At 38.4% G+C, this 27,707-nt stretch overlaps 1 protein-coding gene across 1 annotated transcript; it reads right to left on the minus strand.

The window, feature by feature from the left end:
- Positions 1-7,759: 7,759 nt before the first annotated feature.
- Positions 7,760-27,607, minus strand: LOC101174096 (vesicle-associated membrane protein-associated protein B). The gene is made up of 6 exons (XM_004068806.4): positions 27,315-27,607; positions 23,763-23,915; positions 19,500-19,603; positions 18,685-18,765; positions 17,503-17,682; positions 7,760-10,017 (listed from the first exon to the last, which is right to left on the minus strand). Exons 1-6 carry the CDS (start codon positions 27,370-27,372, stop codon positions 9,862-9,864), a joined length of 732 nt encoding a protein of 243 aa, XP_004068854.1. The 5' UTR covers positions 27,373-27,607; the 3' UTR covers positions 7,760-9,861.
- Between the last annotated feature and the right edge of the window lie 100 nt (positions 27,608-27,707).

Genomic DNA, 27,707 nt, shown 5'->3' on the forward strand with positions numbered 1-27,707 from the left:
TGGTTTACAAAGTCTTTTCCTCTATCCGTGTACATTTTAATTAGTAAAGCGCCGACTGATTAACCAAGGTGTTACAAAACTCAACTCTCTCCTTCCATGCATCCATCCATCCATCCATCCATCAAAATAATTTATTTAATAATCTGGAAAAAGCAAAAAAATTTCTGTGTATTTTTTAAGAAACTTTACAACAAAAAATCTGAATTTTTAACTCTTAATGGATGAGACTAACAAATGCTTGGTAGATTTTTTTGTGCTTACTCATGCTTGGATAAACTGCATTAACAATCATCCTGTGTGGAGATGGTCAGTTATATATTACACACACACATACATACACACACACACACACACACACCCACACAAAAATCACTTCTAATAATCTTAAAAAGCAGAGGTTGATTAAAAGAAAAACAAAGTGGGGCTGAGCAGCATTTATCTGTACGATGATGTGTAGAATTTGCAATGGAACCTCAGTCTGGAAAAAAATCCTCTCGTGCTAGAGGGAATCCACCCGTGCAGCTGCAGCCTCTGGGATCAATCTGCTGGGGTCTGTCTGTGGTTTCTGCTGCAAATCATAAGGCAGAAAGGTGTGCAGGGCCAACCTCTCTCCAAGCAGACCCAGAGGGTTGTTAAAAGGAGCCATTTCAGAAAAGATAAAACACAGGCACAGTATATTAGAAACAACATTACGCATGTGTACGAGTGTGTTTACACCAAAGCACAATAGAAGACCTCACATACTGAAGTTCCACTGCATTTTATATGCATTTGTACTAGTTTCTAACTAAAGAATAGACGTTAAACAGCAACAGAAATAACAAAAAAGGTTTTTTTTCAGTTATGTATGGACTAAAAATGCATGTGGGTGCCGCATCCCCTTCTTTTGTACCATAGGGCAGCAGAATTCTTGATCATTCCATCTCTATCAGATCCAGGATAGAGCACAATAAATCCTAATAGGAGTTCTACGGTGTCTCCTGTTACAGATGTGCACTAATCTGTGTTTATTTCAAGCACGCATTTAAAATTGGCCAATGATTACCAAACAAAAGAAGGGTTCATCACTGGGTATTCACTTTTCATATTTCCTGGCAGCACAGAGCCCTGAAAATTTTAGAATTTACCCAGAGGCACAAGATAATAGGTTCCTATAATGTCAGGAAATTTAAAAAGACTTTTAAATCAATTACATTGTAAGGGGAGCCAGTTAGCATACCAAAGCACAGAAGCTGGAAACTGGGGAGGGATCCAGCCTGACTATCAGGGCAAAAAAGATTCATAATTTTTCTTCAGGTACACAAAAAAGAAGTTTGTTCCTTAATGTCACAGAAGAAAAACCTGTACATTTGTTCCTTTGTCAAAATGTCAAACATTACTGTTAAATACTGTTGCAATTTTTTAATGGCAAAACCATGAAAAAAATGATCACATATTTAAGGACACATGTGGTAATACTTCAGAAAACTGAGGAAAAAATTCCTTCACTTGAAATCATCCAGACAAGTAGTTACATCCAAAATTGTGTCAGTCAAGCACGAAGTGTAACAAGGAACCTTTTAGGGGCCAGTGAAGCAGTTCACAGCGCTCCCATGGATCTTTGATGCATATGTGAGGTTTAAACTTTTCTTTGGTTTAGTTGCTGGTTTTCCTCATGGGACGATTCAGAACGGAATCTTTTGAAAACATTTTAAAAAAAAGAAAAACAACGCTAATTGCAAAAGGTTTTTGATAATGTAAACCAAGTTTGATGGTAGTCTGAAATGTGCTTTTGGACAAAGATTTGTGTGAAGCATGTTTTTTCTCCAATCACACATGTACCGAAAAATAGGCCACCATTGTTCACACACACATCCAAAATGACATCACTACAGTAGTGTATGCGCCTTCACGTTTTTCCCACTTGTTCACATTTTAGGCCTCATTAACTAAATCCCATTATTGCCATAAGAATATGAGCTGCAGCTGTCTTGTAAAAAAAAATCAACTCCAATCGTGTTGGCGTGCTTCAAACTAAGTTGCTTCTTTAAAGAAATGTCTCCACTTACACAACAAAGTTTTCTGCTGCTGCCCACAAAACTGCACTCTGAAGCAGCAACTCCACTTCCCTGCTTGATACCATGCCAAAAGAAATTGCCTCATGGTCATATACCTTACCAACTACTGAACAGATAGCACCACATTCCAGCCTCTAGTTTCATTTTCTACCTTGATACACTGAGCTTCCTTTTCAAAACAGTGACAAGAAAAGGGGGGAAATTTAACTTCTCCAAAGTAAAAACAATTTTTGTTCGATAACCAGACAGGAAAAGTTTACTGTAAGATTTTTTTATAATTCACTGGCAATTGTTGTTCTTTAGTTAGTTTTCAATGTATTTAATCACATTTAAAATGCAACTTGCAATTCTATGGATGCGTCAGGGGAACACGAGGTTCATGGGCACATGATCATAAAAGGAAGTGAATCAAACCACTAACCTTCCGATGGACAAACAGCTGTCGTTTTTTTCAAATATATTATTTTAGGAAATACTATGAACCCCCAAAAAGGTATTTCAATACTTTTCTTGTGCCAAAAATCCACAACTTTCTGTTTTAGTCCCAAGTTATATTGTTCAGCTTTTTCCTGATGGTGGAACTGTGAAAGATGTTCGGACATGTTGCAGCAAGAACAATTATTCATACACTTCTAAAATGGGCTCTGTATTAGATGTGAGCAGAAAATAGGGCTTCAACCATTCAAATAATAGAGGATTATTTAATTCTTGATGCTGTGCATTAGTATGTGAAATTAATATTTAATACTTTTTTTTTTGCTTTAAATCATGCAAAGAAATAATTATTGATTGAGCAATTTATGGGATTTATGGGAGAAATGTTTAACTTATGGTCAAGGGAAAACAAGGGAAAACAAGAAGATTTTTTTCCCTTCTTTTGCACAGTGAAACATAACAGATGGACAGAAAGTTTCTGGCTCCACTTGGGACCATGTTTGTAAAACATCTGCTTCCTTCAGTGACCCTTAGTGTGATGCAGCCCTTTCATTCCCTGGAGTTACCTGCAACTTCATATAGCTCGTAAAAGCGGGTCATGTTTGTGTTACAAGGTTAGGATGACACTGTAAAAGGTCCTCGGTGAAGAGGTTTGCTGATCTTTTCCAGCTTTTGCATTTGCTGCCTGTTGATATTTGTCAAACCATTACATTTTTATACTGATTTCACATAATTAACCATTTTCCTTTTCATTCCAGCACTTGTGAAACATGTTTCTTTTTCTACGGCTCTTAGGTCCACTGAATAGAATATATCAAACCGTTAAAGGGGTCATTCACTTTCATTTGGTTCTCTTCTGCTCTTTCCTTTTTTAATTTTGGAAGGAATACATCAAGGGAAAAGATCATGTTAGGTTTTTTGGAGATAAATGCAGGGAGGCCAGATTTAGGTAAATGGCGTATACTTGTGTAGCACTTTTCTACCTTCCTCGAAGGCCCAAAGCGCTTTACAGTGACAGTCCCATTCACCCCTTTCACACACACACACATTCACACACTGGTGCCAAACTTCCACCAGAGGCAGGGTGGGGTTCAGTGTTTTTTTCTCACTTTGGGCAGACAAGACGGGAATCAAACCTGCATATTCCGATCAGTGGTCGACCACAGCCGCCCCTATTTGGACACGTTGAAAGGAGGGACAGTGATTGTGTTGGTGAAAGGATGAGGAGGTTGGAGCTACCAGGAGGGAGTTCTAGAGGAAGGAGGAGGGTCATTGATACAGAACATGAAATGGGTTAGTGTGAACAAGGAGGATGCAGAGTTTGGGGTTAGAAAGAAGCCCTGTGACAAAGAGAGAAGCTGAAAGGTAAAGATGAAGACGTTGTACTTACATGCAGTGAACCCCATTATTCATTCGCAAAGCAAAGCAAATAACTATGTTGTCATTTGTTGGGATTTAGTGAACGCCAATGTCAAGGTGCCCTTGGGTTCCAAAATTGTACTAAAAAAAGGAAATAAATACAATACATTTTTACTGGCAAGGTCTGTTCGATGGAAAATAGTGAAAACAAATTTAGTCTTAAATAACAAAATACTAAACTTTTGACACAGGGAAAATCTCACAAATCAAAATTTGGTGCATTTTTTGTGCACAAGAAATGTATTTTGGCATCTTTTTTATCCATATTTCACACTGTTGTTGGGTGATATTTTTTGGCGCTCCTTGTGCAAAGTATTTTTGCGGCCCATCTGTGTTTAATGGCTTCTGATCATCCATCTTTTTTTTTTTTACCGAACATTCAAAAGTTTTCATGGGGTTTAAGTCTGGAAACTGCACTGGTGGTCCTTCATCCACACCTTGAGTCCATGCAGTGAGCTTTACTGTCCTTGAAAAAGAACTTTACAGCCAAATAGGCCAGTTTCCTAACAGGATTGCTTTGTACACGAATCATTTCACGTGTTCTTTGAAGAATCTGCAAAATTCCAGCCTTGACTTAGCAGCCCATCATCATAAATCCTCCCATAAATTTTACTGTGGGTGCAGTGTTCTGTAGATGGTATGATGAAGTGTATGACAAAGCTTGAAACTAGTGAGAGCATGGCAAATCTTAAGATCTTTTGCTAAATTTAGCTTTTTTTAGTCTTATTTTTTAAAAAAGGGCATTTTTTTCAGCCTCATATGAATTTTACTATGTCCTTGGAAGCCTGATTTGAAATGTTCTCTTAAGCTGCTAATTGCCATTTTTTGAGTTTCATTAGATTTCATACTACAGTTGTTGTTCATTTGAATATGATGGTCATTCAAGTCTTTAAAAAGTCTCTTTTGCTCTCTGCCTCTCTGTAACTTTGTTGTGTCTGCTGCTGGATCTTCAGTTTCATTATTAATCAAATACTTTGTAAAGCCAGAACTAAACTCTTTAGTCCCTCATTCAGACCTTTAAAACCCTTTTAGCAAAATCAGTTGTTTGTGTTTAGTTCAAACTATTTTTGCTTTGCCATCCAAGCTTTTCTTTAAGTAATATTTGAAAATTCTCCTTGAAATGGACCGGCTGATGCAAAAAAGATGCTGATTTTACAAAAATAGGAGCAGAATTGGGAAGACTGAAACACCTCATGGTACAGAACCTGTTGCTATGCTGGTCTTGGATGTTACATGTCCTGATTCCGCATCAGGACATGTGGCGGAAACTTTTCAAATGAGATCAGGGGAAAAACAAACATGTTAGACAAGAAAACGCTAGTTTAATTATAGGCTACCTTCACACAGCTCATGGGAACTCGACACCGGAATGTTAAGAGAAAACCAGCCAAACAAAGGATTTGTATTGATATTTTAATTAAAACTCTGTTGTTGTAATCGTAGGTTCAGTTATTAGGCTAAAGAAGGCTGTTGAAGTTTTAATACAGATTGGAAGCAGCGGGTAACAGTTGACTTACTTTTATTTAGAGGCAACATTTCTCCACCAGAAATCCAGCAATTAAATAATTATTCATTAAATCAATGCAAGAGATGGAATTTGTAATTGACAAGTTGATTAACGGCCATTTGTCAAGGGGCTCCCAAAAATTCAGTGAATTACACAAGTTGTTTTTTTTAAATAAACCCCTTTCTGTCTCTCTGACCGTTCCCTCAGGTGAGCAGCAAACTGCTGGACCTCCTAATTACAGCTTTGCTTCTATTTTGAAACATTCGTCTATTATGGAAAAGAATTCTTTCCCAAACGAATATGAAAGCAAGCATAAATCATGTTTTTTTTGTTGTCGTCCAGAAATGAGTATGCTGTAGGAGCCGAGCGAAACAGCAGAGGAGCTACTGGGTCCAGGTGCACACCCAGGAGGACACTTGCCTCAGATCCCACCCTGCTGCTCCAATCAACAGTGCAGACAGAAACATCAGCTGGTTGACAATTTTGACTTTACTCAAAGGCAAAAAGGCATGAATGAAAATGTAAGAGTTAAATCATTTATTTTTAACCAATATCTTTTACTACTCTTGAAACAATAGCAAATTGTGATGACTGAGAGTCAAAGAGCAAAAAAAACAACTAAGATTTTGACTGCTCTAGAGTTCATGCTTTTGGTCATTGTCTAATGTTGCGTGTTTTCTTGTGGTTTCATGTTTGGAATGTGTTTTTTATGTTATTTGCTGCTGACCCAAGTCCCTGTGGAAAACATGGTTTTGTCCGAGATAATACATTACTGCATTGCACGACAAAAGAGTCATATAATGTTAGTAAAGTTATCTTTGGATCCAAACAATTGAGTCTTCATAAAAGTGTAGTAAGATTATTTTATGGTAAAGTAGACCTGCCACAGAAAAGAAAGTAAATGTGAGTTTGTTTAAATATTCTTTGTTACAATGCTTCCTGACAATAGCTTAAGCCCATTTTATTTCCAGTAAGGAAAATAAAGTGCCCCACCATCATACTACCTCCTACAAAAGATGTTACTCTGCCATGGCAGCAATCAGCTTTGCATTCTCTGCGTCTTCTCCTCACTCTGACTAATGAACTCACTGCTTCCTCTTCCCCATGTTCAAGAGCACACGTTGCAGAAACCGGCACGAATGACCTGGTAGATTTACAAGATGGACTATTCATGGGCTACGGCCTGTTGGCAAAAATGTATAAATAAATCAGTGATTGTCTGCTGTTTTCCTGCAAAACTTGACTGCAAGTCTGTAAGAGACAACCTACCAAAGTGGTGACAGGATGGGAAAACTGTCCTTCTAGGACGCTCACTTTGTAGCCCATGTTGTACAGCACGTGGTCTTCAAGTTGGTGATGGAGCGAGGGCTCTCTCCTAACAGTTACTCCATTTGCTTCTTTTTGCAAAACTCAGTATCATAAAAACAGAATTAAAATCTGTTGTGGGTCAAGACGTTTTCACATCAACACAATTGTTAACCAATCTCAAGTTCTTAGACTTTTCCTTCAACAAATATTCAAAATGAAAACTACCTTTTCCAATGTTTTAACTTTTCATGAACTAAATTAACACATTTATTTATTAGTACAATATAAAAACATATTACTCCTGAATGAAGGACGGAGAAGCATGAACAGAAGCTCAAAACAGCAAAAAGCTGCTCATTTTTAGCATGTATGTATGTACTTATATGGAATAGTTTAAAGGGGGGGGGGGGAGACACACACCTTCCACAAGTGAGTTTTAACCAAACATCCTTATTTTACAAAGAAAAAGTCTCCCAAATGCATTTTCTTACCATCTGGGCTGGTTTTATTATCAGGTTGCTTCCTAGCAAATGTTAAGTGGATATAAGGTGTGTTCAAAAAGTTTCAGTTGATAATGGAAATGCGTTCAGAGTGGTTTCTGATCAAATTTTCCTTTATAATTTAAAAATGTCAGATCCACTACGCTAGAAAACTTGAATTTCGCAGAACGTTAAGCCATAATATCCTTAGCTTTAAAAAAAAAAACTGCTATGAAACTCTTCATGACTCACCATAATGGATAAGGAAAAATACTTAAAAATAATCACAAAAAAATCCTTTTGAACTTTTCAAATAAATTGCAAAGTTGCCTTGTATGTCAATCCACTGCATTTTCTTCAAACATAAGTTGCAGTGCATGGCTTTTCCACTGCATTCATATCGACAATGAAACAGTTTTACAAACATTTGACCGGCCTGATTTAAGATCATTACTACTTTAAGATTTAAAAAAGAAAAAAGCGGCATATGTGTGGCTTCATATGAAATGTGTACACTGTATATCCTATGTGCTTTACAGTAAACAACTTCACACTAAAAAGTCAAAGCTTTATTCATTTAATTTATTAAGATGCTACATAATCCAACATTGGAGCTTTTTTTTTTCACATCATACTACTTGATTAGGGTTAATCATCTTGTCAGATAAGACGTTTTTATTTCTTTATTTATATACATACAAAACAGCTTCTTGACTGTTTACATCGATCATGGTGATGGTCAGATTCCAGGTCAGGTCGGTGGAGTGCGCTGTACAATTGGGCCCAGACTGGTTAGTGTTTACACGTCGATACTCATTAAATCCGATTATTCCTGGGGAGGAGATGCAGTCTGGTGGCGTTTGCACCATCAGAGACTGTGTCAAAGTTACACATTCATTCACATGTGTTAATAGTTTAGTGTTTGGAAGCAGCTCTTGTGTAGAATGTGACACTCCAACCAGGATACACTAAACAAGAACAACTTTGTGCAAGTACTATGTGACAACCCAGGATGGATCTGTAGCACAGGTCGGCAGCAGGTCATCCTCAGACCAAAAAACTGCAGAGATACAGTAGAAACACGTTTTTATTTTCAGGTTCTTACTAGTTCCATTCTTCTTTAGCTTCCACAGGAAAACATTTCCTGATTTCCTCTCAACTGTTAGGCTTGGACACAAACAAACGCAACTGTTTATTTTTCTTTGGAATATTGTAAAGCAGAATGATGTATTACCTTAGAATTTAAAAAGGTAAACAATTTCCAAAACACCTTTTCCGTTTTTTTTCCTGAATTTTCAACAACAACAAAAAAAAGCAAAGCTTGTTGATGTGGACCCTCGTGCCGTGTTCACTTCCTGCTGCAGAATGCCCAGAGTCACAATAAAGCCGGCAGCATAAACAATCAGAACTGCAGTTGTGTGGTGAACAAAAAGAAATACCGAAGCTGAGTGGAGGCTAAAGAAAAGCTAAGGACAGCAGGTTAAGGCAGCTACTAGAACACTCAAGCAGAACAAATGTATCAGGAAAAATATGGAATAACGTGTCGGAAAAAGAAACCTAAAATCATTAATGGGACACGCATGAGGATCTTAATGTTGAAAGGAAACCATTTGCTCTACACCGTCTGTCCACTGTACAAGCTTGGCCTGAGAATAACTTGCCTCGAAAGGTCACAAGGCAAGGCTTTCATCTGAATCTACAGAAAAGATCTGAACCTCACTCCGGGTAGCTGCAATCATCTGCTCATCCATACGCAGAAAGAAAAATTATTCAGATAAAACCTTGCAGAACTGCAACGGGAAAACACAAAAAAAATCTGAAATTGTAATTGTGCAAACCTACAATCAAAATATAATTTCCACCATTATAAAAGCAATTAAATTAGATTCAAAAGTCCAAATGCAACACTCTGTGAACGCATGCAAACACTCCCCCCAGCCAAATGGAGACTTGTAAGCAGTGAGTGATGGGAGATGGGGAAAACAAAACAAACACACGGAAAAGAAGCTAAAGTTAGTGTTTTATACGCAGACTGAGGTGGTTGTACAATCAAAGAGAACTACAAAGCCTCTGATTGAAGGAAGCTGTGATAGCCCTGTGTGTCACCCCACCTGTGTGCATCATTCCTGTTGTGAATCCGTTCTTTAAAGAGGACTTTGCTGGAACGAACACCAGGATTTTACTGTTGAGTGGGGCCGTCACAGCTCCTTTTATACTGGATTTTGTCTGTGTATGTTTAAAAAAACAATATACCGGAATGACATTTGCTCGACTGCAAACGGACTCAGTCATACCAACACCATTTCAGTGTTAGAAAATTAGCTCTGATCAAGTCTTCATTTTCCCCCCACCCTCAAACACATCACCTGTATGCAGGAAACTTTGGGAAGAAGGCCAGACTGATTATGTGATGATTATGAAGAGACAAGACCTGTAACAGTTTTCATTTGTTCATAAGTCATTTTTTTTTCTTTTTGCTTTCATACATTAAATTTCATCTCATACAGGATTTTTCTTTTACATAAATGAGACTAGATCAAAACTAATACCACCCACCCCGACTCGAAAGATATGACATTTCCTGATCCAATAATCCCAGATCCTGTGTTTGGTTTCATCCCCGAAAGCATGCTGTGGCCGACAGAACTCCTGCGCTTTACAAGACCAGTTTGCCCACGATGACGCCCACCACGAAGAAGAGGATGATGAAAGCCATTGTGCGAGTGCTGAGGCCTTCCTCTTTCTTCATGGCAACAGAAGCATGCTGTGATGACATGACATTGCTCTTCCTCATCCGGAGACCATCGTCCTCCTGAAATGAGGAGGAGAGAGAATATATACAAATGAGAAATAATGGAAGAGCATTTACAGAAGGAGAGCGGCACCAGCAGGAGACAAGAAGAAGGAAGAGAATTTGGGAGATGAATAAAAGGGAGTAATATCAAATTAATAGGTTTTTATTTATTTTTATTCTTTTTTCCAGCAAACAATACAAACAGTACAATATCAAAAAACAACAACAAAAAAAGCAACAGAAAAAAAGAAGAAAAAAAAAACCCTGCTGCTTTTACTAATAAGTGTTTAAGCAGAGGTCAACTTGTCTATATACCGTTGAAATAACCAATAAATGGTGCCAAATTTCATTTTCTTGCTGTCTCAATGAAAATGTAATCTTTTCTAAGTTTGAGTATTGCATTATGTCTGTTACCAAATGAAGATGTGTTGGGGGACATTTGCTATTCCAATTAAGTAGGATTAGACGTCTAGCCAATAGAGCAGTGCTGCAGCAGTTTTAGGCACAGCTAACACGGGCAATTGCTTGGGGCGCAAAAGGGGGGCAGTGGTGACAGCGGCTCAGTGCTTGGAAAAAAATCTGCGCCACCATTGATTTCCTATTATCTGTTATATCACAGAGTTTGTAACAGCCTGAAACTGTGAACTGCCGTCCCTGCAGCTGCGCGCTCCTGTCTCCTGTCACACTGACTGTGTGTGTGAGAACGAAAGGGGAGGGGTAGTGGGCTCCCTCTGTTGCGCAACACCAGGATCATCTCATGCCTTTAGATCAGTGTTTTTCAACCTTTTTTGAGCCACGGCACACTTTAACCTTGACAAAAATCCCGCGGCACACCAGCATCCAAAAAAAAAAAAAAAAACAGAAACTCATGGTCTGTATTGATCGACAAAATGTCTTTAATAGCATTAAATAAACACAAAGAAAAAGTAATTTTAAGATCTTTTATATTCCTAACTACTCAGTGTTTTATCAGGGCCTGTTTGGATGAACAAAGAGCTGATTTCCTGGAGATGGGAAATGTTTTTAGATCAGTTAATGATTAATGAGGGCAATATCCCACGGCACACTGGTTGAAAAACACTGCTTTAGATGACCCAGCTCCTGCTAGTGATGTCATTCTTTATGAACTATTGTAGACGTTTTGATGACGTGTATTTTCCATAAATGTATTCTTTGTCTGCCTGTGGTTTAGTTGGTGTCAGTATTTGACATAAAGACAGCAGGTAATGCGAAAAAACAGCTGCACTCTTTGAGATAAATAAATAATCCATCATTTACTGTTTAAACAATTTCCAGCAGTTAGCACTCCAAATAACCCTGCTATAGGGTCCAATGGGAGTTTAACCTTAAATATTAGAGACAATATTTCAAATATTTTGTGCAATAGGGAATGATTTTGTTGCAGTCCCAAAATGTGTGGGACAGTGAGGCAGGAACATGTCCACAACGTTCACATGAAGGGTCCACTCCTGAGAACATTTTTGATCATTGGTGCAGTCTGTGAAGGATTTTGAACTGGATTAAACCATGTCTGCTGCACACTGATGAGGAGTGAACTTGTTGCTGAGCCTTTTTCCACTGTTGTTCCGTAATTGTTGTTGTCAAGTCCAAACTCCAAGCTTCTTTCAGATGATCCAATGTAACTCTGGTACATCAGCTCGGATAGTTTCCATGTTACTTTCAGTCTGACATCTCCAAGAAGCAATATCTTCGCGTATTTCCTTACAGTGGATTTCTATACGGTCTTTGATATCACTTTTCATATCTTCTCTCTATGTTTCAAACTGATTTTTCCGCTCAGCACGCAGCATTGCGGGTGAAATTGGCCCTTCCTCCTTCGCGTTGGCGCGGCCAGCGTCAGCTGTGTTGCTTTTCTCCTCAGATGAAGACTGCGCTCCCACCTCTATGGTCGTCTGCGTATATTTCTTTCCTTTCCGTGTGTCCTTTTTTAAGTTCCAGTCAGGTAGTAGCGGCTTACTGGCTGAATGTAACTCTGGGAAGTATGATATATTTTAATCAAGCTCGGAGCTGGTCCCTCGTGCTGCTTACTCCTTGCGGACCGGAAGCGGAAGCCCTCAAATGAATAGTTTGTAACCAGTTTTTGCAAGCTCGAAGAATTAGGATCTGCTTACATTTTCTAACCCGACACCCAGAGGAACACAAAAGGCGCCGGACTCTAACTCAATTCACTTCCCAGCAGCAAGTGGTGTTAGTTTAATCATAGCTTCTGGAGCAGTCTCCAGTCCCTCTGCCTGTGGCTACTGCTACAGCGGGATGTAGTGATGATTTGCTAGGAGAACTTCTCTAGCCTGCCTGTAGAGTGTTTTTGTGTGTGTAGATGTGTGTGTGTTAGGGATGGAGAGATTCACCGATTTCAACCTGTGGTTCCTTCGTGGCGTCAAGGATGGGATTGCACCAAATGTTTCATTGACATCGGATCAGCTCATCTTTCCTGGTGTGTGTTTATAAAAACTGTGGTTGAATCAATAACTTCATGGTTTTTTCGAGGTGCATTGAAAGCATCTAGCCACAGGGGTTGCAAGCCAGTTGCCTCTGTGCCGGTCCCAAGCCCGGATAAATAGAGAGGGTTGCGTCAGGAAGGGCATCCGGCGTAAAAATTGCCAAAATAACCATGCGAATCATCCACAACACTTTAGACATACCGGATCGGTCAAGGCCCGGGTTAACAACGACCGCCACCGATGCTGTTAACCTACAGGGTGTCGGTGGAAATTTGACTACTGTTGGTCGAAGAAAGAGGGGAGGCAGAAGGGTCCGTGGCCAGAGAGAGAAGGGAAAAGGCAGGAACATAGGTTTGAGAATAGGGACTCTTAACGTTGGCACAATGACAGGGAAAGGCAGAGAGCTGGCAGACATGATGGAGAGAAGGAAGGTAGATGTACTGTGTGTGCAGGAGACAAGGTGGAAGGGCAGCAAGGCACGCAGTATTGGAGGAGGATACAAACTGTTCTATCATGGTGTTGATAGGAAGAGAAACGGGGTAGGAGTGATTCTGAAGGGGGAGTTTGTAAACAGTGTTCTAGAGGTGAAAAGAGTCTCAGACAGGATGATGAGCCTAAAGTTAGAAATTGAAGGGGTGATGGTGAATGTAGTCAGTGGGTATGCGCCACAGGTTGGCTGTGAGTTAGAAGTGAAGGAGAGATTCTGGAGTGAGTTGGATGAGGTCATAGAGAGTTTTCCCAGAGGAGAGAGAGTTGTTATTGGAGCAGACTTTAATGGGCATGTTGGTGAGGGCAACAGAGGTGATGAGGAGGTGATGGGCAGGTTTGGTGTGAAGGAAAGGAATCTGGAGGGACAGATGGTGGTGGACTTTGCGAAGAGGATGGAAATGGCTGTAGTCAACACTTACTTCCAGAAGAGAGAGGAACATAGAGTGACATACAGAAGTGGAGGTAGGAGTACTCAGGTGGACTACATCCTATGTAGACGAGGTCATTTGAGAGAGGTTAATGACTGCAAAGTGGTGGTAGGAGAGAGTGTAGCCAGACAGCACCGCATGGTGGTGTGTAAGATGACTCTGGAGGTCAGGAAGAAGAAGAGAGGGAAAACAGAAAAGAAGACCAAGTGGTGGAAACTACAGAATGAAGAAACTTGTGAGGAATTTAGGCAGAAGTTGAGGCAGGTCCTGAGTGGTCAGGATGAGCTTCCAGAGGACTGGGAAACTACAGCAGAGATTATCAGGGAAACAGGTAGGAAGGTGCTAGGTGTGTCATCTGGAAAGAGGAAAGACGGTAAAGACACTTGGTGGTGGAATGAGGAAGTACAGGACTGCGTCCAGAGGAAGAGGTTGGCTAAAAGGAAGTGGGATGTAGAAAGGACTGAGGAAGGTAGACAGGAGTACAAGGAAGCGCAGCGTAGAGTGAAAAGAGAGGTGGCAAAGGCCAAACAGAAAGCTTACGATGAGCTATATGACAGGTTAGACACAAAGGAAGGAGAAAAGGACTTGTACAGGCTAGCCAGACAGAGAGACAGAGATGGGAAGGACGTGCAACAGATAAGGGTGATTAAGGACAGAGATGGAAAGGTGCTAACAACTCAGGAGAGTGTACAAAAAAGATGGAAGGAGTATTTTGAGGAGCTGATGAACGTGGAAAATGACAGGGAAAGAAGGGAGGAAGATGTGGTTGTTGTGGAGCAGGAAGTAGCAGAGATTGGAAAGGATGAGGTTAGGAAGGCTCTGAAAAGGATGAAGAGCGGAAAGGCCGTTGGTCCTGATGACGTACCTGTGGAGGTATGGAAGTGCTTAGGAGAGACAGCAGTGGAATTTCTAACGAGGTTGTTCAATAGGATTTTAGAGAGTGAGAAGATGCCTGAGGAATGGAGGAGAAGCGTTCTGGTCCCAATCTTTAAGAACAAGGGTGACACGCAGAACTGCAGCAACTATAGAGGAATAAAGTTGATGAGCCACACAATGAAGCTGTGGGAAAGAGTAGTGGAAGCCAGGCTTAGGAAGAAGGTGGAGATTTGTGAGCAGCAGTATGGTTTCATGCCCCGTAAGAGCACCACTGATGCCATTTTTGCTTTGAGAATGTTGATGGAAAAGTACAGAGAAGGTCAGAAGGAGCTGCATTGTGTGTTCGTAGATTTAGAGAAGGCGTATGACAGGGTGCCGAGGGAGGAGCTGTGGTACTGTATGAGGTCGTCTGGAGTGGCAGAGAAGTATGTCAGAGTAGTTCAGGACATGTATGAGAGAAGTATGACGGTGGTGAAATGTGCTGTAGGTCAGACAGAGGAGTTCAAGGTGGAGGTGGGACTACACCAAGGATCAGCTTTGAGTCCCTTTTTGTTTGCTATGCTGATGGACAGGCTGACAGACGAGGTAAGACAGGAATCTCCCTGGACAATGATGTTTGCGGATGACATTGTAATTTGCAGTGAGAGTAGAGAGCAGGTGGAGGAACAGCTAGAGAGGTGGAGGTTTGCTCTGGAAAGAAGAGGCATGAAGGTCAGTCATAGTAAGACAGAATACATGTGTCTGAACGAGAGGGATCAAGGTAGAAGCGTTAGGTTACAGGGGGCTGAGGTGAAGAAGGTGCAGGAGTTTAAGTACTTGGGGTCAACAGTTCAGTGTGATGGGGAGTGTGGAAAAGAGGTGAAGAGGCGAGTGCAGGCAGGTTGGAGCGGGTGGAGGAAAGTGTCAGGAGTGTTGTGTGACAGAAGAGTGCCAGCAAGACTCAAAGGAAAGGTGTACAAGACAGTGGTGAGACCAGCTCTGCTCTATGGGTTAGAGACGGTAGCAGTGAGACAGAGACAAGAGGCTGAGATGGAGGTAGCGGAGATGAAGATGTTGAGGTTCTCCTTAGGAGTGACCAGGTTAGACAGGATAAGGAACGAGTACATCAGAGGGACGGCTCATGTTGCCTGTGTTGGCGACAAAGTCAGAGAAGCCAGACTGAGATGGTTTGGACATGTTCAGAGGAGGGATAGTGGATATATTGGTAGAAGGATGTTGGAGATGGAGCTGCCTGGCAGGAGGGCAAGAGGACGGCCAAAGAGGAGATACATGGATGTCTTAACAGAGGACATGAAGTTGGCTAATGTTAGGGTAGAAGATGTCCATGATAGAGTGAGGTGGAAAAGGATGATTCGCTGTGGCGACCCCTGATGGGAAAAGCCGAAAGAGAAAGGATTGAAAGCACCATGAGTTTAATATTACTGCAAAAAATGAGGCAAAGGAAGGGAACAATAACAGATCTGCAACCTGAATCTTGAGATTTGAAGTTTGGGATTTGGGAACTCATAAGTTTTTGGATTTATACCAACTTTTAAAATACTTTTTGATAAAGACAATTAACCCTTTAACGCTGGACATGCCACCAACGACATGTAACCCTTGTGCTATCCTAGGCAGTTTAACATTGGGAGTTGGGTCATCTAGACCCACTAGACAGTGCTCTGAACCTTTTTTCTTCAATGATTTGTAATCTTCACTGGTGTCCATGGATTACATGAAATCTTTCCACCTTTGTCATGGTAGGGAGAACACGTCAATGTAAAGGTGGGGTCATCTAAGATAGCACAAGGGATAAATAAAACAAGCTCTTTGACTTATTGTAACTTTTTGACCATTTACACGATCAACATAAATCAGCTGGTTCTAAAGTGGAGAAAAGCGTCGTTTCATATCTGCGGTTTTTCTCAGCTTCAGAATCCGCTGGAATTACATTAATTGTGTAAACAGTAAAGAGTTATGGTGGTTGAAAGAATGTCAACACTGGAGCCAAAGCTCCAGTTCAAAAAGGTATTTTTTATTGTCTATGTCAATTTATTCAATCGCATCAAACAGTATCAGCAGAGGCTTCCATGTTATTGTTACTGTATCGTATCGCTGGTAGATTTTTGAGATGCGTATCAATTCACATCCCCAGTGAGTTCACGTTTGTGAATCTAAAGTTTACCTTTAGTGAGACCTTTAAAACACCAAAGTTTAAAACCTCTTTTTTTTCTGTGGCTGATTGCTTGGTGTCTTCTTGAAGATCTTCCTTTGAATGATCACAGTCTAAGACATTCAGCATGATCCTGTTACACTCTTTAGTTTAAATACATTTTATTTAAAGTTTTCCTCCTTTAACATATAATTCAAATCACAGTTAAAATAAAGTTATTACAGGTATTTACGTTAAAGGGCAACAGTACCATGACAAACTTAAACTATATATTTTTTGATGATCGATATTCAATGGAAGAAAAAATAAAAATGTACAATACAAAAAGAAATGATTAGAAAAAGTATTTCTTCTGAAATGTACAACTGATGATTCATCATTAAACACAATGAAAGAATTAAATCTGGGCAAGAAGTCAATTCTGCCATTTTCTCCAGTCAAAAAACATGTCTTCATTAACTTTGTTCATATAAATTCCAGCAGAAACGGATCATCTGTCATTTCTCTTTGGCTCCCCTAAAATGTGGTCTTTCAAAAAAAAAACTAATTCGTTTAGAAAGCTTTTTATTAAACTATGTGGATGCTCTCATTTAACCTTTATTTGACCTCATTCACAAAAACTATTAAGACAAAAACAGACTTGAGTAATAATTTATTTTAGTATTTAGGTATCGAAAAAAAAAAATCCTAGTTTTACTTATTCTGTTGAAATCGAAATCAGGTGATAATTTCATTTATGTAGATTTTTTATATAAAAAAGGCTTTAACAGGCCATCATTACAACATACTAACAATAGATTCCAGAGAAACAAACCATTAACGTGGAAATTTAGACCTGATTTGAAGCATCCTATAGTGTTTAAATCCTCTGCTTACCATTTGTAACTAGATGTTCCTGCATGCAAGTCTCAGCTCGCTTCACAGGAACTCATAACTTCTAGTGCTATTTTTATTTAAACTGCTGAACAGCACAATATCATTCTTTAGACATCACCTAAACACAGTGAAATGTTATTGGAAGAATTTTATGAAATAAAAGCTAAACTGTTCATAGCAGGAGTCATTATTAATCCATAATTTACACTTGGTTACTTACTCTAATCTGTTTGTTTTCTTCCCGTAGCCTCTGAGCTTCCATCTGCAGCCTCTTGCACTCTTCCATGATCCTTTTTACCTCCCCGTTGTCCAGGGTGGAGCTGGCCGCCTTTGTGGGCAACGCAGAGGATTCAGACTTCAGCAAACTGGTCGACATGATCTTGCTGAATTCCATGTCGTGCTGTAGGGGGGCACAGAGGGGCAACGCTTTAATGAAATTACTTCATTGTTGTGGCTCTACTGTTTACATGCTGACTCTCAGTATCAGATTTGCTGCCTGCCACAGAGATATCGCACCTTGTTTACATTTTGGGCACTTGCTATGTTGACACACAGAAGTTCAGAGACACAGAGCCTTTTGTGGGTGAGTTCACCCGGGGGTCCCCTGCACAAGTGGATCAAGCTGCTTTCTATCAACTGTATCTCTGACTTTCAGACTATGTGGTGCAAAGTGCAAACTGAGAGTGATATGCTCATAATGAATTGAAAACAATTACTGGGGGCTGTGCTCCCTCCTGGTGTTCATGTAGACTAAGCTCATATCATAGAGAAAATAATATTTTCAAGATGGGAGGAGTTGATGGGCTGAGAGCAATCACATGAAAATAAACCCTCTGGCAGAGTGAACAAAGTCACTTTCTGCAAGACTGTGGTTCCGCTGTGTGCTTTTGCAGACAGCAAAGAAGGAAATTAAAGATGAAAAAGTAAAAAGCAACACTAAGAAATAAAGCTTGAGATAGGAAAAGCATTTCTCTTCTTTCTTTTCAAGATTCAAAAGGACACACTTGAATGGATAATATAAAAATAATCTGCCAATTTAGGTAATTCCGATTCTTTTTTACTGAAATTGCATATTTAAAACCTTAAGGGAATTTATACATCATTCAATAGGATAGGAGTCTTAGATCGCTGTAAAGACTAACTTTGGTTTTAAAGCAAAAACATATCTATGTTAATGTGTGGAAATCTACTATTTTTGTGATGAAAATAGTTTTTTAATCCTTATGGTTTTAAAACAACTGTCCAATTCTTAATTACTTTACAAATTTCTCTATATTACATTGCGTTTTTCACAGAAGTATGAAACTATGCAACTCATTTTATTTTGTAATTCTTCTGTTTTTTCATTTTACTTGTAGTGTAGACCAGAAAATTCTGTAAGAGGAAAAGTGGATAACCTCACCGTTTTCTCATTGTCCACTGGCATCTCAAAGACACACCTCAGCTTAGAGTCCATCAGCTCATCTGGTTTTGCTTCTTTCCACTGCAGAGAGAAAAACAGACAAAAGAATATATTCATTACAACTATTTCTAACAAAATAAATAAAATGTATACCATGGTCAGGGGGAGTATTCGATTCTGATTGGCTGCTGGGTGTGGATTAAAAAGTGATAATCCTCAGTAATAATGCACACCTAAAAATAAGTTCCGGTCACATGGCTTAAACGTTCTATATCACTGCGCTGGCTTTTTCAAAACAAACTTTAGCCTCTGGACAAAAACAAGCTGTAAGAGGTAAAAATTCTCTCTGAACTGAAGCTTTATTTAACTTCTCGTGATGATCTGCATATATATCGCTTTCCTTTGCCTCTGCAGTCGAGGTCGGAGCCGGCTCAGCACGTTGTCATGGTACCGTGACAACGTGGTGCACCATGTAACAAATACCAGTAATCCACTTTAAAAAAAAAAAAAGTGATTCAAACCACAAAAAAAATAATAATAATGAACTACAAACGGATTGAATATTTATTTCCTTTGTAAGTTACAATGTTATAGGCAGGATAATGGACTTCAAAGTGTGCATTATCAGAAATTTCGTGTTGGATGGTTCAGGCTTCCATGGCGTGCGTTAATTTCTGATAATGCACACTTTGTCAGCCATTAACCCTTACATGACCATTATATCAGTATCTCATAAAACAGGTCTTTTAAAAGACTGTTTTACTTAGGCAAAGAAAGCATTCAAACAGTCAAAACACATTTCAGGAATCACTTACCACTCCCTCCATGTCGGTCATGTCTGGAGGTGCTACCATGGATTGAACCATGAACTTGTGTTTGCTCTTCTCATTGGGATCATAGTCAAAAGGCTGCAGCATAACTGTAAAATATTGCATACAGAAACCATCGTCAGTGTACAAATGTGAACATTCACTTTGCCTCTTTTAAAGGCTTAAAAATTTTTTTTTAGATTGATAGGATTTTTAAAATGGTCTTTCTCATGCAGGGTTTCAGAGTGTCCCCATGTGTAATGTGGTTAATCCGACAACATGTTCATGGGTGAAAAGAACAGTACTGCTGCTTTGTAAAAATTTTAGTAAAGGTTATTTTCCACAAAAACATATTGGATTAAAAAAACTAAACTATAAACCTGTTGTAATTTATTTCACACAAATAGAAATGCAAAGATAAGCAGAACAACAATAAACATATCTGCTACATTGAGCAATCTACCGTAAATACCAATACAGTAATTGCAAATTGATCAGTAGACACGGAAGAAGAATACAACAAACGTTTGCATAGCGTTGAAGATCTATTACAGTTTAAACTTTAGACATGGTTATGTGCGTTAATGCGAGGTACAATATATTTGGTAGATATTAGGGCTGCACGATATGAGGAAAACTCGCAATATGCAATATTGGTGATTAATATTGCGATAACGATATAATTCGCGGTATATAAACAAATAGCAAAACAAACAAAAACATCATTTCCATTTCACTACAACAGTTTAAAAATTATACTCCAAATGACCCTCGGTGACGTAGGAGGCAAACATCAAACATAAAAGGGCTCATCTGATTGATCAAAAACGTAAACGGGTCCTTCCGATTGGTTAAATGCATAAAGGGATTTATTTCATCTGTTCAATATTTCAAGCTGCCATGAGATTGTTTTAGCACATTTAAGGTAAACATTTATTGCGATTTTCGCCGTCTTTTGCGGTATGCATATTGCACAGCTTGATGTCGCGATAACGATAAATTTGCGGTATATTGTGCAGGCCTAGTAGATATTCTTTTCTGCACAGAAAGATGCACATATGTTCTGCATACATTTCTTGATAAGTGACACTGGTGTCAGCCTTGAATCTGTTTGGCCTTTTGTTTCTTTATTTGTTATGAACTTGTAATTCAAGAAAAACTGAATTGTATAAAAAAGACAAGCTCCCATATCTGTCAAAATTGTATTCTGTGGACAGGAGAATATTATTTTCTCATGACTGATAGACTTTAAAGATATTTCTTTGTCAAGTTATTGCAAAACAACAGTAATAAATTACAGTGATCTCATACTTGTCTAGTTAAACAGTTAGAAATGCAGGAGCATTAAAACTGTAAAATGTTTTCTAAATATTTACCAACAAATATTAAAGTTGTGTACAAGTATGAAAAAAGGTGTGAAAAATAAAAATACTTTTTTTTAGGTCTTCCCCAACCCTCATCAGTTTTTTGGGGGGATAATATTTTGGCTTTCCCCCAAAAAATAATAAATTGCTGTTAGCATTGCTTTCATATGTGGCACATGCCAATTTTCCCCAGAGTAGCACTTTAAAGCATTGCAGCAATCAGCGTAGCTCAGTACCGCAAATCAGAAACAGACGGCATGAACAGATTGAGAATGTCCTGTTTCAGTCAGCCTTAATTTGCACAGCCATCCAACTCGGGTCCACAGGGACGACACCAGTGAGTGGAAGCAGTAAAGCACCTAACATCTCTGACAAACACTGACTAGAGTTAAAGAGTCTGGTCCAAAAACTGAGATGGAAAGCACAAGGCTACTATAGGGGGAGAAATTATTCAAATCGCCTTTACATCTGAGTTGAGATGGATTTATATATGTAGCTCGATCGGGATAACTGCTGTCTTTACGTCCAAAGGTTGCTGATTTGATGTTCAGTTTACAGCTCACCGAGTCCCAAGTTGCCTGCAAAACACATTGCTTACATTGGCAGACACGTTGGATAAAAGCATCTCAGTCAATAAGCAGCATGCTGGCTCAAAATGAATGGAGCCATTAAAGGGCGGAGAAGAGTAGGAAAATATTCTCTTCCTGTCACTAATGAATTGTATCCTATGCTCATAATAGAGATAATAAATACTTTTGAATGAGGAGATACCATTGAATAGTGGGGGAATATATATTATTAAAACAACATCATAAACCCTGGGGAGGAAAATTTAAATAAAGATTGGTATTGGTCAGAAAAAAACTGAAATAAAGATATATATATATACATATATATATACACACATACAGTGCAGACCAAAAGTTTGGACACACAGTTTTCTTTATTTTCATGACTAAGAAAAATGTAGAGTCACACTGAAGGCATCAGAACTGTGAATTAACAAATGTGGAATTATATACATAACACAAAAATGTGAAACATCTCAAAATATGTCATATTGTAGGTTCTTCATAGTAGCCATCTTTTGATTTGATTACTGCTTTGCTCACTCTTGGCATTCTCTTGATGAGCTTCAGGGTAGTCACCTGAAATGTTTTTCACTTCACAGGTGTGCCCTGTCAGGTTTAATAAGTGTGATTTCTGGCCATCTCCTTTTCAACAATAAAATAAACAATCTAAAGAAACAACAATTCTGTAATATAAGCATGAGCCTAAAGCTCCAGTGAGAGCAAATATAGCAAATACTGAAGCGAATAAGATGCAGATTCAGAGCTTATTATAAACTAATCACTAAAGCAGTTTTACATCACTCCTACAACTAAAGATCTTTTGTAACTCAAAAGTGTTTCTTCATTTTTGTTACAAAGCTTTTTCAAAAATTCCTACTTCACCTCAAATATGCAGATTTACCCTAAACCGACACTCACCCCACCCGCAGCTTTCCCTTTTGTTAAATCTTTTGGAGAGATGAGTAATATTCTACTGTGGTACTTTTGTAGTTTTGAGTGAATCTTTGCTCACAACATAATTATGCCATGTTATTTTAAACCACTGCAATGCAGAAACACACCTAATATAGAATTATGTATATTTTATGAAGACGTGCTGCATTAAATGAAACAATGGATACAAAATGTATTCCCAACAATGTAACCAGCAAAGTGACATAACCGAAATATGACAGATGATCGATTCATTTGAAATTCAGGAAATTATTGGACAAGGATTTGCTTGTTTATATGCAATTGGGAAGAATAAAAAAAGGACAACTAATATAAATTTAGCATAAATGTCCATAAATTAATAGTCATGTTTTATTCAAATAATGTGTGTTGTTAAGTTTTTTTAGGTGCTTGCAGAGCATGGTGGTTTCAGATCAGTTCAAACGCTTTGTTGGAGAGAAAAAAAACAAAAAACAGAAGAAAACATAGACATTACATTGTACACTGATGCCAGATAAGTTCACTAAAGTGATCTTGTATATAAAGCACGAGTATTTTAAGTTTGAAAGGGGTAAAATATAATGAAAACTGACTGACTTGGTATTTTATGGCAGCCTGCATGCAGCACTGACACTGTTTGCAGTTGTTGACACCAGATAGGGGACGTTGTAAAATGAGTCTGTGGCAGCAAATGGTAGAGGTAGCAGTGGAAACTTCCCCCGTTAGCTGACTATCCAAACCCACTGCAGTCCAAGTGGAAGGGAATTCATTCTAAAGACCCAGCATGTACTTTTCAAACTGGTTGTGTTAAAAACCCTTTAGGTATACAGCACTTTATAGTTTACATTTAATATAAAAAAAGGTATATTTTTATATTTAATCAGGAAGTGTTGCTACGCCGAATGTACAGGATATTAAACTATGAGTGAATAAATATAACTACTCAAAGTCTATCTAAATTCAAATAAACCTGTGTTTCCCACTTCATGTCTCACATTTTGGCCTATTCAGAATCCCACAAATATGCGGTTGTAGCAAAAAAAAAAAAAAAAAATTTTGTTTGGTCTAAAAGCTGTACAATAAGAATGAGTATAACCAAGAACATGCATCAAATCATTTAAAATTAGTAGCATTAAATAAATAAATAAGTGCTGCTGGCTAACCCAGTAAAGGTGCTAACAACTGGGTTACAAGTAACCTCTGTTATAATCTGATGGGCAAACGTATCAACTCTAGATAATCAAATATTACTTTTCAATTTCTATTTTTTAACCAATAAAAATACACTTATGTCAAATGAATAACTTAGTCATATAATAACTTGCCTTTGAGACAGCATGAAAATGAATGAAGATTCTAGTAGACACACCTTTGGACATCAAACCAAGGAAGTGACTCACCAGAAACATTAATGGAGGTGCCTGCATCGATGATTCCACTGTTTGGCCGCACACAGTACCTGCGCGGCGCCGTTGTCTTCACCTTAAAACACACATTCCTGTCTGTGGGGTTTGAGAGCTTAAGATTTGCAGTGACCACATCTGAAAACGGACCTGCAAAGACAAACGGGGAGAGGTTAGAATCCCCAATGACAGACTGGTTGAAATAGACTTTGAAAGATTGAGTTCTATGCTTATTATTTAAAGGACAATGTTTTTTATTATTCTGTTAAAGTAAAAACAAAGGACAATACCCGTCATCTGGCAAAACAAGCAAAAATTGGACAAAGCTTGAGCTAACCAACCCTAAGTTAAGAAAAAGTAAAAGTAAAAAAAAAATAATACCTTTTTGCTCAAAGCAAAACACTGTCCATTTTAAACAGCTTACAACAAATGTTTACAAGAGTAAACTTAATACTAAACAATGAACTTAACTTGACCTTGAGATTCAATGATTTATTCACCATTTCCTTGGTTACATTTATGAGAAGGTATTTGGAGATCTAAATTTTGATATAAAAATCTTTGTCTTTACAAGACAGAAGTAGAATTTGATATCAGCGGATTTAGCATTAAATCCTCCAGAAAAAAAATCTTTACTCAAGGTGAAATACAATCACAGACTGCCTACTTTTGTCAACATTATTAAAAAAAAAAGAAAAACATTTCTAATACTCTCTGAATAATCTTGGTGAAAGATTATGGAGGACAAGTGGGGGAAAGTTAAGTACAAACAAAATTACACCCCAACATCATGTCTACACCTCCCGGTAACAAAACCTGTGACTGGGCATTTAAAAGAATGTTATTGTCATTTTTGTAAAGGTTTTTTATCTCGAATAAACACATTAAACACTTAATCATGTTTTTGTATTTTAACATCATCTTGAGGCATTTTTCTCAAGATGGGGGACATAAATGACAAAAATTAAGCTTAAAACGTGTTTGAGTATTTGTTTCTTCAAATCATGGTGAACCAGGAACAGACGAAAAAGAACATTTGTGACAAAATCTACAAACAGATCCATGATTTTGTTTTCTTCATGGCTTTACCTTTTGAGAATCTTTTTTTAGATTTTCCTTTTATTTATAAACTACCGGTACACTTGCACTGGATGGTCCAAATTTTCTTGTCAAGTAGATTTTTAACATTGCATATGATAAGGCTTAGAGTTGAACGCAGTACATTTTGCCTGCATGGAAATACTCACAAGCAAACAGTCTTGCTTGAAAAAAGCTTTAACTTAGCAAACATGCTGAGTAACTGAGACTTTCCTTCCCCGCTGAGCAAAAACAGAAAAGAAATTCAGGCCTTAAAAAGACGGTTTTACATCCAGAAAGGTTGTATTGTAAAGCACGCACACCACAAAGACTAAAGCACACCTGATACACTACTTCCTGAGAGCTTCATGGGGCAGTATCCAATTCATGAAAACAACAAATGCTACATATTAAACGCTGCCCCTGCATGAAGCTGGGTTTTCTAAAGATGAGATCAAAAAGGGGGAGCTGTGGTTGTAATTTCTCTTATAAATATTCCTCCAGAGTAAGATAAAAAAGTAGGAAAGGTGACTAAATGCAGTGACCAGTATTTAGTACCCAGATGGTCAGTGCAAACCCAAGTTCAAATAGACAAAATGGCTACTTATTTTCTGATGTTTTACAGTGCAGGTGACTGTCAGTCAGAGAATGCATGCGATCTGTGGTAATGTCTAGTATAGAGGCCACATCAAGTATTGCTATCCACACAAAGATGCTATAGTCTCCAATGGCTGGCTTTATCGTCAATTAAGTAAAACAGACAAAATAAACCACAGAAACTATTACTAACTGATTAATTATTCTGAACCTGCTACCCAACGACATTTTAAACATTGATTTGAAACAAAATATCTCTTCTATTACTGGACTGGGGAAAACTTTAAGCAGTACTTTGTTTTTTTTGTTTCTTACACTACTACTAAGATAAAGAATTATGTACAAACTTCTGGATACAATCATATGGAAACCGCCACTGCTATTGCTCGCAAAACAAAAGCAAACAGCATCTTTTTCTTTCGTTTTTAGAGACACGACCATATTAAAAGATATCTAAAAATCAACAGTGAGTTAAACTCTTTACAGTTTTTGGAAAACAAAACTTTGGAATGAGCCACATCAGACTAGAAATGTACTTTTCTTTAAATTAATGATTGAGATTCTATAGAAAAGCATAAAATACTTTATTGAATACTAAAGAACGAACATTCTAGTGAATTACATTAAAAGACATTTAGTAATCAAAAATAAGAAAAGGTATTTTTAATGATTGTTTCCTATATAAACCTTGAGAAGCTGAGAGTAGTAAGTGAAGTTGGTGATAAACTGACTGAACATCGTCATAGCCTTATCATTTAACTTTGACCTTAGAATGCCTAAAGAGATTATTAAAAGTCCCTGAAATTACATAAGTATCTGCATGCATTCTTGCTGTCTGTAGTTTGTTTAAATGCTCTTTTAGGGTTAATGGGAAATAGAAAAAAAATGCAGGAGCTTCAGCAGCTACTAAAAAGAGCAACACAAGAACGTACAAATACTAAAAGCAGACGTAAATATGGATTCTTGCTTTATGTTTTCTTTAAATTTAACATTAGAGCTGTTGTCATCAATAAAAAAGCATGGCCAACAATGTCCTTTAACTTTTTTTTTTTAACTTTTGGTTTAGGAAAAAAAAAAGAATGCAAGACTGTCAAAGTAAAAAGCTTTTCTTAAAATACATCTTTTGTTTGTGTAATCAACAACTTAAATTAGTATAATATTGAACAAACTTTGTTTTCTAAATGCGTGTTCACTATTAAATTATATGGAAAGGGGAAAAAACATTTCTGTACACATTTATAAAGTAAATAGTCGTAAAAAAGCAGATCATTGTTATTTATCATTCTTGCCTGTGAAAACATTACACCTAGTAAGCAAATGACCAGGCTTCACAAGAATGTCTGTTATCGGTGATAAAGCATAAATCATACAGGTTGGCAGGCACGTTAATGGCATTAAAGAGCAAAGGTTGTCCTGGAATATGGGAGCTGTCAACTTCTTAGATGACAGCTGTCTGGCTAGAAGAGTGAGGCAGCCAATCAGAGAGTAGCTAGCTAGGTCAGCTAAGGATGTCAGACTTTTATCTACAATGAAATATCATAAATGTATTGAAGGTAATGAAACTATTATGCAATATAAAATAAAATTCTTTATGTCTTGTCTCGCCGATGTGAATTCCTTCACAAGCAGTTGCAGAATGAGAAATGTGTGGCAGGGCCTGGTTAATTTTGCCATTAAAGCTAATCCAGCTAGCTAGCTAACTAGCTGTCAAGCTTATAGCTGCGCTCCTTCAGGACAGCCGTTGTCTTGCTATCTGAACAAAATGTGCACTGCAGCCTCTTTACGTTTCCACTATACCATCAGTCCAAACTCCCCGAGCGTGTTGACAGTCAGCTCCCCAGCTTCGGTTTATAGCCGAGCCCTCCTCCCCCTTACCTCTGAATTTTAGTTCGTGCTGCGGCTCCAAAAGCAGAACCTGTTCCGGCCTGGCCATATCCCAATAGCTGTAGTGGGGTTATCGAGCTGTAACCAATCCCGTTCGGCTACCCCGGGTTAAAAGGTTGTTTGATACCGTGACGCCAGTCGGTTCTCTCTTTATTTTTATTTTTTTAAATCAATGAATTAGTGACGGATATCCCGTTCCCCTAATGACAAGTGCTACTCGAGCTGCTAAATGCTGCTGTGATGCAGCAGGAAGGCAGTCGGGCTGGTGACGTCACTGCCTCTGCAGAGGAGCCTGGTGGGGAGGGGTGGAGGCGCGATGTCGAGTTGCAGTCGTGGCTGTTGGAGCTGAGGGGGTGGAGCCACCACGCCCACGTGATTACCTTT

The sequence above is a fragment of the Oryzias latipes genome, chromosome 5, assembly GCF_002234675.1.
Source record: "Oryzias latipes chromosome 5, ASM223467v1".
Taxonomy (NCBI): Eukaryota; Metazoa; Chordata; class Actinopteri; order Beloniformes; family Adrianichthyidae; genus Oryzias; species Oryzias latipes.